General features: G+C 42.4%; 1 protein-coding gene across 6 annotated transcripts; it reads right to left on the reverse strand.

Annotated features, from left to right (window-relative positions):
- Positions 1-218: 218 nt before the first annotated feature.
- phka1a (phosphorylase kinase, alpha 1a (muscle)) lies at positions 219-15,210 on the reverse strand. 6 transcript variants are annotated; one of them, XM_068307924.1, is made up of 34 exons: positions 14,904-15,210; positions 12,922-13,080; positions 12,770-12,817; positions 12,229-12,397; positions 12,045-12,127; positions 11,869-11,949; positions 10,444-10,542; positions 10,206-10,352; positions 9,950-10,003; positions 9,466-9,588; positions 9,305-9,400; positions 8,999-9,106; positions 8,697-8,775; positions 8,468-8,602; positions 8,258-8,367; positions 7,709-7,853; positions 7,556-7,634; positions 7,264-7,427; positions 6,356-6,520; positions 6,165-6,259; positions 5,894-6,039; positions 5,658-5,811; positions 5,376-5,534; positions 5,160-5,289; positions 4,919-5,020; positions 4,723-4,838; positions 4,261-4,296; positions 3,970-4,005; positions 3,472-3,507; positions 2,655-2,699; positions 2,374-2,535; positions 2,238-2,291; positions 1,903-2,103; positions 219-1,811 (listed from the first exon to the last, which is right to left on the reverse strand). In XM_068307924.1, the coding sequence occupies exons 1-34, from the start codon at positions 14,979-14,981 to the stop codon at positions 1,638-1,640; spliced, it is 3,768 nt and encodes a 1,255-aa protein (XP_068164025.1). In that variant the 5' UTR covers positions 14,982-15,210; the 3' UTR covers positions 219-1,637. The 6 variants fall into 6 exon arrangements, 4 of the variants coding, with proteins under 4 accessions (XP_068164025.1, XP_068164026.1, XP_068164027.1 ...); XM_068307925.1 differs by lacking the exon at positions 4,261-4,296 and having other exon boundaries at positions 14,904-15,209; XM_068307926.1 differs by lacking the exons at positions 3,472-3,507; positions 4,261-4,296 and having other exon boundaries at positions 14,904-15,209.
- Positions 15,211-16,574: the final 1,364 nt, after the last annotated feature.

The raw sequence follows: 16,574 nt of genomic DNA on the forward strand, positions 1-16,574 counted from the left end.
TTTTTTCAATTCATAAAGCATGTCATTCTGTTTTGGTGTATCTTCATATGCTGAAAAATGTTTATTAAAAATGAATTTAAGGTGAAGATTTTGCGTTTGCATGTACATGAAAAAAAGGTTTCCACTGATGAAAACTATGATGTGATTCAAAGTTCTGGTCACATGAAAACCAGATTATAAGACAAAATTCTCAAATGAAAATAGATCACATGACACAATACAGTACATCAGTTTTTATTACAGAAGTAGTTTCACAAGTGTCCACACATCCCAGTTTAAAACATATTTTATAGTATTAGTTTCATTTACTTCTTTCATTATTTCCCATCTTATATTTCTCTCATAGAAATTTGTTTGAGGCACACAGTCAACGGCAAAACGGGAAAGCATAAAACAAAAGGTGTGAGGAAATATTTCAACAAAACAACTCAAACAAAATTATTTTAGTCACAGTAAATTCATGAATTTCTATTTTAAGCTTAAATCACTGCATTCAAAGTCATTCCATTGCATTTAATTGGAATCAAATCAACAAAATAAAAATATTTCTTATCACTACACAATTATGTCTGCTTTTTTATACAAAGTTTAAAATAAAATAACACTTTAAACATAATTATAAGTGCAACAACATTAAAGGCACCAAAGAACCAGACCTGCATTTTTTTAAGACAGTTAATAACCGTTTATCAAGTATAGAATACACACTCAACAGATGATCTTATGTGTGATATTATGTTATACATCATAAAATAATGACGGATTGGATGTAAAATGAGGTTTAGTGGTTTAGCACAACACAATTAATCAGAACCAGAATTGTTCAAATGTAAAACTTCACGCTGAAGCTATAAAGTCAACAATGATTTTGTTTTTAAGTTATAGAAATGACTTGGTGTGAATTATGACAGCTGATCATGTCACTCAGCCGCAACCCTTAAAATTACTTTTGTTGTGAAGAGAGAAAAATATTGTAAAAAAAACAAACCAAAAACACTTGTAGCGATTAAATAGTCTGAGAAAATTTCTGAGAAAAATACTCAGAAAAATTTAAATATGTGATGTAAAGCTCAGATTTTTCCTAGAATCACAAAATATTAGAATTCTTTCTTGTAAATTTCTTAATTCACGGCCCCAACACTCCCGTAAATTAATTTCCACTGATCAAAATAATTTCATTTCTTTTCAGTTTAAATAAATCTGAATGAGAGAGGAATCACCTACAAAAAACAAAAGCAAAAAGTGATCTGCACCTACTGTGTATCCTGGAGTTCCCTCATATTGAACACACACTTTGCATTATTTTAAGTCAAAAAATGGGTTGTTACTGGCCAATTAGATGTGTTTATTGGCTGGTTAATCCACGTTAACTCCGTCAATCAAAACGAAGTTTAGAGCTACAAAAATAAAGCACCTTCAGTCATTTCAATATTCTATGAAAATATTCATTAATTTGTCGTTAAAAATATATTTCAGCATACATAAAACATACTATAACACCTTGTTTCTATCATGCTGAGCACACATGGCAACAAGATGCACCAGATTCCAATCTGTTAAATTGACGGCAGCAAATTACCACAACTTTTGCTTTACTCTTACAAGTGATTCCACCCCTGCTCTGTTTCCACAGCCCTTCACTGCACCGCGCACGACCCACTGGGCAAGAAGTCCTGCACGTACACCGCCACGGCCTTCGTGAGGTAGGTCATGCTCCCAAAACGGCCACTGGGGGCGCTGTCGTAAAGCAGTTTGCACACGCTTGTAGCCAGGTCTCTCTCCAGGATGTGTTCCTCTGCTCCCAGGTCCCTCTAGAGAGGTGGGAGGAGGGGAGTAAATCCTGCTTGACTGGGAATCAAAATGAACTGAAGTGTTTAGGAGAGGTTTTTTGAAGCTACTCACCTGATCCTTGTAGAACATGTCGTTTGCCTGGTGGACGATTTTCTCCACGTGGATGATGGAGCCGATGTTGGGGATGTCCACGTCGGCCAGCATGGTGAGCACCAGGATGGCTTCCACCAGCAGCTGGCGGTACTCGGGCTGAGGGACGCGGTTCAAGACCGTCTCAACGTGGACGGAGAATTTGATCTCTCCTGGTGTCATCTAGACATGTTTGACGCGACGGTTTGTTAGTGAACGATCAGACATCATTAACTGAGAATAACTGAGAATGACACACCCTGAAAAGGAAGAATGAAGGTTTATTTCTCTGAACAACAATCATAGGGCTCTCTCACCTCTCTGGTGGTTGAAGAAGGAAGGACGAACCCTTCTATGGACAAACCGTGGCACTGAAGAAGAATTTGTTTCATTATGAATGCTTTAAAGTTATAAAATTATTCAGCTAAACATTATTTTTATGTGATTTTAGACCTTCTGCAGGATCTTCCAAACTTTCTGGTAGAAACCAACAGGAACTCTGTTCAGCGCTCCATCCAGACGCCTCCTACGCAGCCATTGGCCATGCCTGGTATCCTTTAAGCCTGGAATGCTCTCCGGAATATCCAGAGATTCAATGGACGGCAGCCTGTACCTCTGAATGGTCAGATAATAAGTGCATAAAGGAAGAAGTGTGTGGAAATGAGAAACAATTCAAGATTAAAGTTAAATATACAAATAAAACTGGCAACACAGGAAAAATCACAGATCCGTACCCCGGATTCGATGTTCTCTATTTCCAGAGATTGAGATCGTATGCTCTGAGAGGAAAAAATAGAAGAGAGGGAAGGAGGGAGAAAGAAAAATGATGAGAAGAAAAACAAAAAATACAAACACGACAGATAACAAAAAAGGGAAAGTAGCTCCAAAAGTCGATGGATTCGGTCGGAAAAAGCCAAATATTCATTGGATTCATCAGATTTGAACACATGGTCAGCTCTTCTTTCACGTCCATTCACATGATTTAATATCTATATCATCTGTCAAATAATTTAAAAAAAAAAAGATGGTCAGATTGATTCTGAAAACAAGAAAAGAAAAATCAAAAATCAATTTTAAGTCAAGAAAATAACATTACAGCCATGCTGGACTGAAATTAGACAGTGAAGAGTTAATCGCTCGTGATTGGCTGCAGGTCTTTTAGTTGATGTTCGTGTTAATTATTTTAGATGAATTAACACCCGGGAGTTTAAAATGTCACGACTATGTCACCTTGCGACGGAAGGCCAGTGATTGGTCGAGCTGAAACGGACACAAAGAGATCCATTTTGCATCACAGACATTCTAGGAACCTGTTTAGACCCAAATCCAAACACACCGACACACTATAACCTCGAAATTCATTCGCTTCACCGTCGTCACGGTAACGCTTTCATCAATATGGAACGGTTAGCTCAACAAAAATGGTCGAATAATCATCATCACTACTCAGCCCCACCTCACCATTACCTATCTACGACAATAACTCATTTTCTAGTCGGTAAAATTAATGCCTCTTAGTAATATCATCATCATCATCATCATCATCATCACCTCAGCCACAGGATCGGTCAAAGACAACCTGGGTTCCTGGATGAAAACAAACAAAACAAGCAGCGTTACTGATGAGCTCTGTTCATTCGTTCTCCTTTGAACCACTAAAACCATCTTCACTCCATCTCCTCTTCCTCCCTTCGCCAGCAGGGGGCGCTGCCCCAGAGTTCTACCTCCAGGTGTCAGTTGCCCATGGTAAGTTTAACATCCTAAACTAAAGGCAGCATTTGTTTGAAAGTTATTGTTTTGACCGTAAAGTTTTCATATTGGAAAATTTCAAAATTTTCAACACATCTTTTGATCAAAGTAGAAAACTTTGCAAGAGCGTTTAAAAATATGTCATTTGTTGCACAATATTGTGTCTTCCAGGCTTTAGAGCCTTATGAAAAGGCGACAGCATTAGCATTGGATGCTAACCTAGTCTTCAATCTCTCACCCAGTTTGAACAGGATTCAATCAGTGTGGGTGTTTGTTAATGTTCCTTCGTGTGATCGTCACCTTAAATGGATCCGTCAAAGACAACCTGTGCTCGGCCTGCAAGACAAAATCCAGGTCATAAATACATCACAGTCGCCCGGCTGCTCTGGTGATTTATTTACTTCAGGCTCCATTATTGACTGATTGGAAAAATTTATTTTTCAGAGGGCATTTAAAAAAAAAAAGCTCCTCCTACAAGTTCCTCAATTAGTTCCTCAATTACACTCCAACGGCTGTTCGCCCTTTGATTCCACCACAACAAACCAGGTGAATTAACACCTTTATCGTCATCATCATCATCATCATCATCACCTTACTCGGATCCGTCAGAGACAACCTGTGTTCCAGCTGCAAAAGCACAAAAGTTAGTTAGCTAAAAAGGACAAGATTTTCAAAATAAGAGACTCTTCCTTTTCTCTTCCGCCTCGTCATCAGAGAATCGGCACAAAAACTCCATCTTCTCGTCTGTTTGATGATGAAGTGTTTTTCTCTTCCATTTCATTTGAAAGTCAAATTCTTCTCAGGATTCTTTTAAAGATTTTTGAGCAGGATATTTTTATTTTGTGAACTTCAATGTGACGAAACTTAAAAATGCAAAACGCAAACGCCTTTAGAAAAATAAATAAATACGAAAGGACAAAACTCAAAAATTACTGCCATGTATGTGTTTCCTTAACCTACAGTTTGGTGATCCCTCTACGCCACTGTACTTTTTGTGTCTTTAGAATTTTGCTATTCTGTTCATTCCACCTCTAACTGAACTGTTAATCCTACCATCTTCATGTCACTCTTCAGCTTGCTGATGCCCGCTCTCTCGCTCTTGGTGGTGCCCGCATAACCGATCTGATGGATGGAGATGGCAGGACTGACGCCATCGTCTAGCTCTCGAACTGCGGTGGGGCAAAAGGCAGACATTATAGCACAGGCGACACGAGAATCTGCCGAAAAATCTGATTGCTTGATGACGGACCGCTGCGCTGCACTCCGAACTCCTTGCCGCTGAGGATGTGGTGGAGGAGGTTCTTCAGTTCGGATGGACTCAGGCTCATCAGACTCTCAGTGGCCTCCTCTCCTGCAAAAACACGCAGTGAATCCAATGTTGACCAATGAGGGAAAAACAAACTAAATAATAAACCAGATGAAGTCATTTAGTTATAAAAGACTTCTATAAAAGTGAATTGAACGAGAAAAAATATAAAGATCTGCAGTACCTGAGCAGTTGAGTGACTGGGCCAGCTCGGTGGCCATGACCTGTATGATCAGTCCGATACGGAGCCTGAACATCTCACTGAACAGGCTGGGCTGGGTCCTGATGCTCATGGCCAGGTAGACCATGATTTCCTGGAGGAGAGAGGCAGGAGGGGGTTAAACGGGGTAGGAGCGAGAGGACGAGCGTGTCGTGAGGAGTTGAGTTTCAGCGCGTCAACCTGAGTGAGTATGGCCACGCTGATGTTGTTGTCGCTGGCCTCGTCGATGAGGGCGGACAGCTGGTCCGGAGGGATCGGAGCCGTGATGGTCTTCTCTCTTGGCTCAGGAGGAAGACCCACTGTCAGGTGTTTCTGGTGCGCCAGCAAATCAGAGCACGCCTATGGATGGACCGTAAGAAAAAAAAGAAGACCGAAATGAGAATACAAATATCCAACAAGAAAACACGACGTCATCAGCATAGAACGTCACCGAGTCCGCGTCCGCGTTCGCGTGTGTCGTACCGAATCGAGCTCCTCCACCTTCTTCTTCAGCATGCCGGAGATCATCCTGATGAGGCTCCAGTGTTTGAGCTCGCCCGCTTTTTCGTACAGAACCGTCAGCAGGGATCTCACCGTGGTGCCTTTACCGTACAGACGTGTGTCCCAGTCCATCCCCCTGTGAGAAAAACAAACGTACCGCATGGTCTTTGCATCAGAATGGGGGTTTCTGTGTTTGCCATAAAACTTTTAAGTCTCACTTGTCTTTGAAGAGGATGTAGAGGATGTCAGCCTGGTCCTGAAGGCTCTGCATGTCCTTTAGCAGCAGGGCCAAAGCGCTGTGGTCGATGGCCCCGCTGGCGTCTCTGGGAATGCTGCTGTCTGTTGGAACAGACAATTCCGGAACCTGGAGGATAGAGAAGGGAAGTTCGATTTGAAGCCGGTCAGTTGGAGAGAACCTAGTGATGGACTGGATGAGAAAAAAAACACTCAACTATGTCGAAATATAAAGACTCAAGGTTAAAAACGCACCTGAGGTTCTTCTGGTACAGATTTATCTGGTAGATTTAGGTTGAGCGAAGGCTGACGAGAGCGAAACAACTTATTGGACAGGTACATGTTGACATCTAGACGGAAAAAGAGATTAAAGAGTAGTCGACGTTAGCGACTGTCAGTGTCTTCTCATGGTTACCAAAAGTTGACAGAATGACGGACACGCTCACCGTGTACGTCGAGGTTTTGAGCTTTGTTCTTCAGAGTCACCATCTCCTTGGTTTTGGTGGCCACGGCCTTGAACCTCCCCAGACCTCCAGCAGCCGGCTGCTTGGCCTTTTTGGGGGCAGCGTGAGCCAACAGGTGGTCCAGGTACTGAGCGAGGTCATCGGCTTCTGGAGAAGACAGAGGTAGAGAGAGGAAGGGTTGTGGGTTAGGAAACAGAAAGGAAAATTGAAATGGAATGATTCTAAAACAAATACTTCTGTAGAGTCACGTTGATACTTCAAATCTCCCTGCATTGACTGATAACACCTAGAACCACCTGTGTTAGATTTTTGGTGAACTTACCCTTTACATGTGATGATCTCATCGTACTTCATCATTAACAATCAACCTTTTAGGAAAGATCAGTTCATTCACTCTCCAAACATGCATGAAGGCCGAGCCAGAAAACACTGAATGCCACAAAATCCGTGAACACTAGCAGAACTGTGAATGTTCTCCTTGCCAACCAATCCAAGCTGTAAACTCTGTATAAACTTTAATTTGCAACTGTATCCGTTTTACCAGTTTTTTTAAATGAATGGAACACAAGCAAAGCAGGGTTTATGCCAGCGGCTAACAGCTAGTAGCTGCTAAAGCAGGCTACTGAACTAACCAGCGTTCAAGCCAAATGAGGCCAAATGTTCTGAGTCTTACAGGTGGGTACAGAAATGATGGAGACAGGATGTGGTGATTAATGGGAATTTGCAATAGGTTTCATTTTCATGTTTTATTTCCAATTCACAGGTAAAAAAAAAATAATTCATGGATTTATTGATAGATTGGCTTTCAAAATGGGTGATTTGTGGTTTCTTTCACTCTCTGGCGTTACCAATTCCTCCCCCATCCATCCATCAGTCTGTTTGGTTCTTACCATCATCACAGCGTAACTCATGCACGTATCCATCGCCGTCAAGCTCATCATCATCATACGCTTCTTCGTGGCGGCTCATGCTGCCAGAACCCTTACCGTCCAGGAAGCTCAAGTGAGCACAACAGGAAGTGGTCAAGAACTCTGACAGCTTCCCCGTCTGGATCCTGAAAAGAAGGAAAATTGATCACTTCTGGTTTATATGTTCTGTATCTATTCTAGTGCATATGGTTTAGCATGAGCAACAACTGCCACTGTTTTCTTTGGGTTTTGTCATAGAAGAAGCGAATCTCACCTCGCTCCTCCGTAATATCCATCCTGTAACTTCTTCAGGGTTGCCAGTACTGCAGGGTCGAGGTCTGAATGGTCTTCAGCTGGAATAGAGACCCATCATTCAGGCTCAACGTCCTCAGCCCACACTTCCAGCATTGCATTGATTTTCACTTACTCAGCATGGACTGCGAAATGGGAAAGGTGACGGTGGGCCGTCCGGTCATCCTCCACCTGGACGAGAGGTAGGCGATTTCAATCCTCAACATCTCCACAATCATCTTGTTATCCAACGCCAAGTAGAACTGCTGGTGATCGATGAACTGCGGGGTTTGAAAGGGAAGACTTGGTGGAGTTTGAGGAGAAGGGAAAATCTGACTTTTACATGAGGTTTTGCCTCATCTGGATGACATCTCAAGATGACTGTGAAGATTGTCAGTCATCCAGATCAAGATAGTCTTCTGTTCTGAATTAAGTAAAATGGATTTATTGGAAAACCCTGAAGACATTTCACCTATAATCCAAGACGCTTCTCCCGTTTCGAAGCTTTCCTTTAAGTCCACTTACGGTATTTTCTGCACTACAAGGCGCACCGGACTATAAGGCGCACGGTCGGTTTTTGAGAACATTAAAAGCGTTTAGGTGCGCCTTATAGTGCGGAAGATACTGTAACTTTATTCAGCAACAATCCGACAATCTCGTCTCAGTGCCAAGTTTTCATATTAACCTCAGGCGTGAACGTGAACATGGTGTTTCTGATTATGTAGAACTTGGACGTTCCGAGCACTCCTATTCTCCTGTAGGGTCGTCCCGTCAGACCCAACCTCGGGTTTCGACCTACAACAAAGCAGGACGGGTCAGAAAGGAGCTCAATCAAACTGCTGCTCTCTGGACTAAAGAAGCAGCGAAGAAGAAGAAGAAGAAGAAGATGTCGTACCTAATCTGGCGTAAATGTGACTGAGGACTCTGGAGGGCTGAACGTGGATGGGATGGATGTCGGCAACAGTCTCCACATCGATACTGTTCTTCAGCAGCAGCTCTTTGATTTCTTCAGACTCTGCTAGAACCGACACTGAAAGAGGAAAGAGAAGCTGTGATGACACACAAAAAATTTCTGAGGGCTGAAACAAGACACCGATTCCTCATTCGACGTCCTGTAGACTCACCCTGTACGACCACGTCAGGCTTAAGGATGGTGGAGAAGCGTCGGTTCAGAGGGTCGATCTCTCCAGGAGCGAGAAAACCCTGAAAAATAAGACGGAGTTTAAAATGAACACACAACCCTGACAAAATAAATACTGTATATATAAAATAAAGAAATAGTTTAACCTTGCGGGAAATTTGTTTAGGAAAAGTTTCCTGTTTCCTTCATACTAATCTAAGCTAAGCTAAGCTAAATAACCAATCCCAGGCTTCAGCAATATTAGCAATGTGGATTCCATCTGCCAGACAGAGTTTCTATGTTCACCTCGGACAAAAGGTTTCCCAGGATGTAGAGAGACTGTCCCCATTTCAGAGGACATTTACCCATCGGGATCCTCTCCACGGAATGAGGGTTCACACATTCTTCCTCCACCTGTGTTCTCAAAAAAACACACAAAGAAAGCAAAAGAAGTGGTTTAAATGGATAAATCATAGCTGACACGACAAATCACATGAAAAATGTCATTTGTAAAAGCACATATATTATAAAATAACGCATTTTAAGGACAAAGATTTAAACGGAATCTTTGTCAAACAAGAATTTCTATAATTCCTCCAAAGTCTGACTCACCCTTTCTGGAGGGACGCTATAGAGCTCTGGCACCAGGCGGATCCCGTCTTTCTGTTTGATCAGGATGCCCTCCAGAGCCTCCTGGTACTCCTGGACCTGGATGAGGAGAGGATGATGAGCCAATGACGACGAGCAGAAGCACGCATCCTGTGGTGAATTACCTGTTCGGGGCTGTTGATGAAAATGCCATCCAGTATGAGGTAGGTCCAGAACAGCGGCCACTCACACTCGATGTTCTCAAAGAGCTTCAGCTCAGCAGACTCATAATACAGACGGTTTGGATCCTGGAGGGACACAAATTCACAGGACAAAATCAACAGAATTCAATAGCTTCCATCTACCGAAACTGATAGGAGGAAGTTTCTCACTTGACCTGTGTGTTTCAGGTCATTCTAAAAGGTAATTAGGCACCATGGAAGAGCTGGTAATTAATGGATTACTGTACTTTCATTTGTGGGTAAATTCTAGCTCAACGTTAGCATTATGCTACACGTGCATCGGCAGCAGAAAGGTACTCAGGATCAGAAAACAAAAGCAGGAAAAGAGAGTTTCACGAGACTTTCCGTGAACTAACATTCCAAATCTCTGTTGCTCTCTCTGCTAGAGTGGAATAACTGGATTATCCTTTGCAGGACGCTCTTTTACCTCTTTTGGGGTTTTGTGTCCGTCTCGAAGAAATCTGCAGCAGCCGTATCGACCCTGAATAGACGGAGGACAAATAAATAAACGTTCATCTTTGTGGTGGTCCAGATATGTGAAATCTAAGATGGATATGATGGATGATGCTGGTATTTTCTAGCATTAAACGATTTTTACATGATAAATTAATTGATTATTTGCAGACTGACAAATGAACACATTAACGCCTTCTTAGAAATCGTCGTTTCTCGTGTTTCTGCACCTGTAGTTTAGAGATGATCTCCTCCTTCGTCATGTTGACGATGCCCATGTCCTCAACAGCGAAGGCGGGGTAGGAGATGATGGCCAGGACTCCGGCATCCACCTCTTTAGAGATGGAGGCTCTGGGCAGCATCGAAGTGAGGATGGACTGGTGGTAAAACAGGCACAACATTCAAATAAAAGACAATATCATGGTTATTCCTACCTGGATCTGTATGATTGTACTTCTTTCTGCGTACCTGGCAGTGCTGGATGTCATCAGCCAAGGCGTGGACCACAGACCCGGGTCCCCCTTTAGCTCCAAACAGGTTGAGATCATCCAAAGCCTCCAGAGCTGCCTGAGGACACACAGCAGTCATGTGACCTTCGTCAAAGACAAAAGTAAGATGATGTAGAGTATATAATAGTTTCTGTACAGTAAATATACCGCAGTCTGTAGATCACTGCAGTATACAGACGAACTATTTTTTTCGCACAATTGGACAAGAAGTTTCTCTACCACACACCAAAGTAACAGCAACAACGACATCAGCAAAATGATAATACATTTAAACAGAAAGACTTAATTTGACTTTATTGCATGAACATCAAATTTGTCAAATTGTCCAAAATCCATACTAATTTAAAGGATTCACAGTTTAGCATATTTTATTTGCTAATTTCATAAACATAGAAGCAACGAAGTTATTCTACCCTCTAGGTAGGATAACATCAGTCGCTCTATTCTGTCTATTTTGGGGCTAATTTTTAAGACGTATTCAGGATCATTATGTGACCGAATACTGAAAAGTAATGAGTGAAAGCGTGTGATATAATCACGCTATGTATAGTCACGCCGCGTCGCGCCACAGAATGTTAAAGTGCATGTCATGATTAAATCATGCCTTCCTTAAATGGCTTCTATAAATACTAACACCTACATGTAATTGATGGAGCAGCGAAAATCATGCAGGGTGTCTGTTTCCAAGGTCTTACATTACACCAGCTGTGTGTGTGTGTGTGTGTGTGTGTGTGTGTATACTGCAAGCGCTGTGTTATTTCTGAGTGAGAAGCAATTCTTGGAAGACCGCAGACAACATGACACCTCCTGTCGGCTGTCGACCAACGGCAGCTCTGTTTGGCCCAGACACACGAGTGGCCTGTTATTCTAAAACTCATGTTTTCTGTCATTTAAAATAGAAAAAAAGCTCTTTTTTTTTCATGGCGTAAAACAGTAAGACACAACCACATGAAAGACACACTTTCATTTGTATAAAACAATCAGGCTGCCACCGTGGGCTGATGTTGAAGCGGAAGGATTTCACCTGGCAGCAGCGTTTAATTTCTCTGCGCTGACGTCAGGAGAGTTTCGCTGCTGCCGTTTTAGACTTTTAGCACCAAACAAAGTCCTTCCATCTGATCCGGAGTCAGTTTGGAGAGCCCGACTCGCTGTAAAGGTCACAGTAAAGGTCAGAGTAAAGGTCGTTGCGGAGACCAGACACTTTGCACATTGCTTTTTTTAAGTCGCTGGCTCAGAGCCCACAGGAGCCGTCTCCTCCTGCATCTACCTGCTACCCTCAAGTGAATCTGTGTATTTCTTTGCATGTGTGTGTGTGTGTGTGTGTGTGTGTGTGTGTGTGTGTGTGCGTGTGCGTGTGCGTGTGTGTGTGTGTGTGTGTGTTAACCTTGGCCATGCCTATAGAGCTAGCGTTAATCTCCGTGATGCCCTGGTTGGTTTTGTCACCTCTTTCCCACATCCCATAATCCTGCGATGAAACAGAAAATCAGGGAGGTGAATCGGTATTCCTTAAAGTGAAAACACAGATTTCACTTTTGTTTTGTCCACTGACTGAACACTTACAGCTACTTTATAAGCAGCCTCGATGTAGAACATGAGGTTCTGAACCACGTCCACCTCATCCTGGGTGTAGATGATGTGGAGACCTGCAGCGTTCAAACAGGAACAAACCATTTAATGTAACAGTAAGAAAACACAATAACACACTTCTTTATTTCCTGTTTGATCCCCTCCGCTGCGTATTTACCAGACGCGGTCATCTGAGCGAGAAAGAGGAGGAAGAGCGAAGTGGCGTCGACCTGCAGGTGACCCCACTGGTCGTCTCCCACGACTGTAGCACAAGTCATGGTGCTGTACTTGGCGTGGAGGGAGTCTGAGGTACTTCTGGAGTATTTAAACTTCTCCACCTTATCCAGCTGGAGGGGCAACAAGAATCGGAGTTGAAAAGACTGTTGAAAGTCCTAAATGTTAAATTCGTAAGTGAGTTTTTCGATTAATCATCATCCGATCTTTCTGCATTTTAGCTCCCTTAAGCTCATTTTTTTGGTTTCACAACGTTTTTCCACCTCCTTGAGGGATCAATAAAGTTCTACTCTCTCTACTCTAAAGGTGTCGTGCTGAGCCCAAACTAATCTGGAACAAAATAGCAGACACAACAAGCTACTATAGCAACAACCCAGAGGAGCATTTAGCACCGAAACAACCAGGTCAGTTCACAGGAGAGGTGGTGGAGACCAAAAAGGGAGCAAAAAAGGAAGTCATTTGGAGAATATTCTTAGACGACATACCTGCCTCATGATGCACTGGAGGATGCCTCTCATTAGCTTCACCACGCTCTAGGGAGGGAGAGAGTGAGAGACCCATCATCCCTGTAGTGCAAGCAGAAACATGAGACCCCTAAGAGGCCCCTGGACAGCAGAGGAAGAGGAGCTGCACCTACTTGCTCCAGCTCGTAGGCCTTGGCCTTGTCTTCATCCCTGTCGGCGTTCTTCCTGTAGGCAAGACTGAGGGCCCACACCGACAGGATGCTGTAAACATTGTCCCTCACCCAGGCGTGGGGCTGATCTGGGCTGCCTGGCAGAAGACCGGTCACCGGATCCTGTTAAGACACAGAAAGAGGTCAAAGGTCACAGGTCAACAGTTCAAAATAATGAAAAGCTCTAGGGGGTGTTATGTAAAGGATAACTCCTTCAGTAAGTGAAGCTGAACAGAATGAACGGCTAGAATTTTCTGGTTAATTTCATCATTTGGTTACATATATATTATATATAGCTGTTATGTATTTTATATATACTGTACACTATAAGCTGTCGTTTATTGTCTTTATTCAGAAATGTCAGGCCGTGTGTACGGATGGTTTGTTGTAAAACTACATTTTCTGTAAACTCCATTGCTTCCTGTGGCAAAGAGGAAGTTCAACAAGAGAGAAGTGCTTCTGCAGATGAGACAATGTGGGAGTTTAAACTATCTAAACGCATAAAGAACAACATCTTTTTGGATCATGTTATTGCTGCTCCACTATAACAGCTCCTCACACTTTGTCATTCTATTATAGCTACCAACGCTTTCAACATCACGCTCGGTTTCCTCACTGACAGAGAAGAAAGTGGCTTCAGGACAAGTTGTTCCAGGAACACCAAGGAGACAGTTGACAAGTTACATCTTTGTCAGAACGCTGCCTTTGCTTCTTCATGGAAAAGTGAATACAGTCAGGGTGGCTCCTGTTCTTCTGCTGATGGAGTAGCTTGTTGAAAAGGTCGCAGATCTCTGGCCAAGACACACATTCAATTCACAACTCCTGGCTGATTTCTGCTCCAAGTGTCCCAGTGTTAGCGAAGCGATCCATCTGAGCACTGAGCTGTATTCAACCACCGGCTGGCTAGTGGCCATGTGGGTCAGATTCAGAAAGGATTTCACCGCTGAGAAGCTCCCACATCCATCATCCATCATCCATCATCCATCCGAGGGTTCCCCCAGTTTCCGAGGATTTACAAACTATAGCGGGCAAGACGACTGAAACATAAGATCAGTAACCTTTGCACCTTCACACAAAGAGAAATCCAAGCCACAACCACTTTATCTCCTGGCACAGTGCTTTCTGGATGGAGACTAGAGTCTTGACTTTACAAGGAGTTAAACAGGCTTTGCAGGAAGTCGTGACTCCATATTCCATCCGTTTAGATAACGTGTACGTTTTTTTTCCTGTTAGCGGGGGGAGTGCAAAGAAAACAGCAACGATTAAATGCACCACAAATTGTGGCTTTTGTGTGCTTTTGCTTTTTATACTCAACATATAATTTAATAATAACACTGCTGAACGTTTACTTGTTAGAATCTTTCCTTACACTTGCCCTTTTGCGGGCAACAAAGCGTAACACGACACTGTCGAAAGCATGAGGCCATTCAGCTAATGTGAAGGGACGTGATCCTGCTGGAGCAGATGATGTCATTTCAGAAAACAGCAGATTCCCTACATGCCAGCACTGATCTGAGCTCCATCCAACAGCCTGTATGTCCTCCTGTCAGCCCAGGCCCGTGTCACCACAGACCTGCAGAACATCCTTCCATCCTGATTTCAGATGTTTGCAGACTTTAGATCCCATTTTTTTAAGCTAATGGGTTTCTTCAGAACTCTGCATGGAGAAACAGACTCATGCATGCGTGTGTGTGTGTGTGTGTGTGTGTGTGTGTGTGTGTGTGTGTGTGTGTGTGTGTGTGTGTGTGTGTGTGTGTGTATCTGATGCCTCACGTGATATAAACTTACTCCACTCACTCCATGCATGAAAATATGAATTTGCCTCTCACTGGCTAAGCTAACGTTACCTATCTGGAGGTATAAAACAGGGCTTGTCTCGATAATAGGTTACCTTTATTCAAATATTAAACTAATTAAATATTTGTGACATACAATAAAATACTTACTTGATGTCTCAGGATAGTTTGGTGCACCATCCGGGCATAGTTGTCTAGTTTGACGCCTGAGTTGCTTCTGCTTCTCATGGTGTCAAGTAAACGTTCCCTTCGGTTTAGCTCGGGTGGTTTCAAGTACCAACAACACAAAAACGTGCTAATTCCACGACAGTAAAACCATTTCCTCGAAGCTCCTCTGGAGTTCAAACCACAGGAGGGAGATGACAGATTTCGAGGCGGGCAGTGAAGCTCCCCGTCGCGCTGTGACTGTCCGGTACGCAGCTCTACGGCTGCTAGAAGGCAACAAGTGTCGCAACCTGAAGCAGCGGTAAGCTAGTTATGGGAAGCAGTTCCAGACCGGAAGTTAGAAGAGATTGCCTTCAAAATAAATATCTATAATGTTAATCAGTGTTATAGTATTTATAGTACTTATTAAACACTATCTTTAAATTTGAAACCGGAAGTACTATTTGTTATTGTCAACAGCTTGACACTCACATATCATGCTGAATGGATAAAAGCCGCAATTATTCTAAATATTGAGGCTGACAAAAGAAATAAAAGATAATTATACATACCTGGACTTAGTACATAATACAAATCCGATTTTTTTATCACTGTGTTTCAGTGATTGAAGAGCAGTTGGTATAATGACATTGGAGTAATTTGTCACCCTCTGGTGTAGCGCCTGAATCACTAGTAACAGGGACCCCCCCAGATCACGGATAGTTATTTTCGCTGTACTTACAGGCGTATTCTGTAAAAAGGTCTGCATCAGTATTTTTTGTTACTCTCACTGTTGTGAGTTTCCCATGAGGTCTATATATGCATATATTCTGGATAAACATAGCCGCCAAAATATAGTAAATCCTTAATTCTTTATTCATAGTCTTTTTTTATTTATTTAATGAAATCAGTTCATGATATTTTTATCTGGAAAATAGAAAATGAAAACAAACCTCAGCAAATGATCCTCATCTGACTCTTCTGTCTTTCCCCTTCGTCTTTTGAAAAACATTTGTTGCACTGGTTAAAGGGAAGGCTTTGCTTATACCCGATGTGATGACCATGTGTGAAAGAGTTTTAGGGCGCGGAAGATGACTCCAGAAACATCCTGTTGATGTTATTCCTGCAGAAAGGCACTACTGGATTGAAGCACTTAAAAAAAAGGAGTGTATTAAAAAGAATTTCTGATTTACCTTTCTGATTTATTTTAATGAAAATTGCAGACATGAGGACCGAAGAATGAGAGGTTCCAGGCTAACTCCCTGGTGGCCGATTCAGTTTAATTTTTCCACCAGGTGTCCCTGTTCTTGTATTTCAGTTTCATTTTTATGGTGACATTCAGTAGAATCGACGGAAAATTTTAAGAAATACCAATAAAATAGTTGACTAGACTTCAGTACAATTCAGTGAGTCTTTAAGAAAGTTTTTTTTTTTTAAACGGCAAAGCAAACTACAAGCAATCCCAGAATGCATCGCTCATTGTATGTTACACCGTAAACAAACGTCCGCGTACGGAACCTTTCCCAGCAGAATATATTTTTTATCTCCATCACCCACATTGCCTAAAATACTGTTTTAAATAAAATAAAACAGTTATATCTCGTAAATATTTTTCATGATCCTTGTTTTCCGGCTAATGCAGCTGTAACGTCTGGCGGTGAACGGGCTTCCTCGGGG

This window comes from Antennarius striatus, chromosome 23, assembly GCF_040054535.1.
Source record: "Antennarius striatus isolate MH-2024 chromosome 23, ASM4005453v1, whole genome shotgun sequence".
NCBI classification, from domain to species: Eukaryota; Metazoa; Chordata; class Actinopteri; order Lophiiformes; family Antennariidae; genus Antennarius; species Antennarius striatus.

Coding starts and splice junctions, on each gene's coding strand:
- phka1a (XM_068307924.1), bottom strand. CDS start 14,981: ATGAGAAGCAGAAGCAACTCAGGCGTCAAACTAGACAACTATGCCCGG. Junction 13,081..14,903: donor AAACTATCCTGAGACATCAA/GTAAGTATTTTA, acceptor GTGTCTTAACAG/GATCCGGTGACCGGTCTTCT. Junction 8,776..8,998: donor TGGGAAACCTTTTGTCCGAG/GTGAACATAGAA, acceptor CTTATTTTTCAG/GGTTTTCTCGCTCCTGGAGA.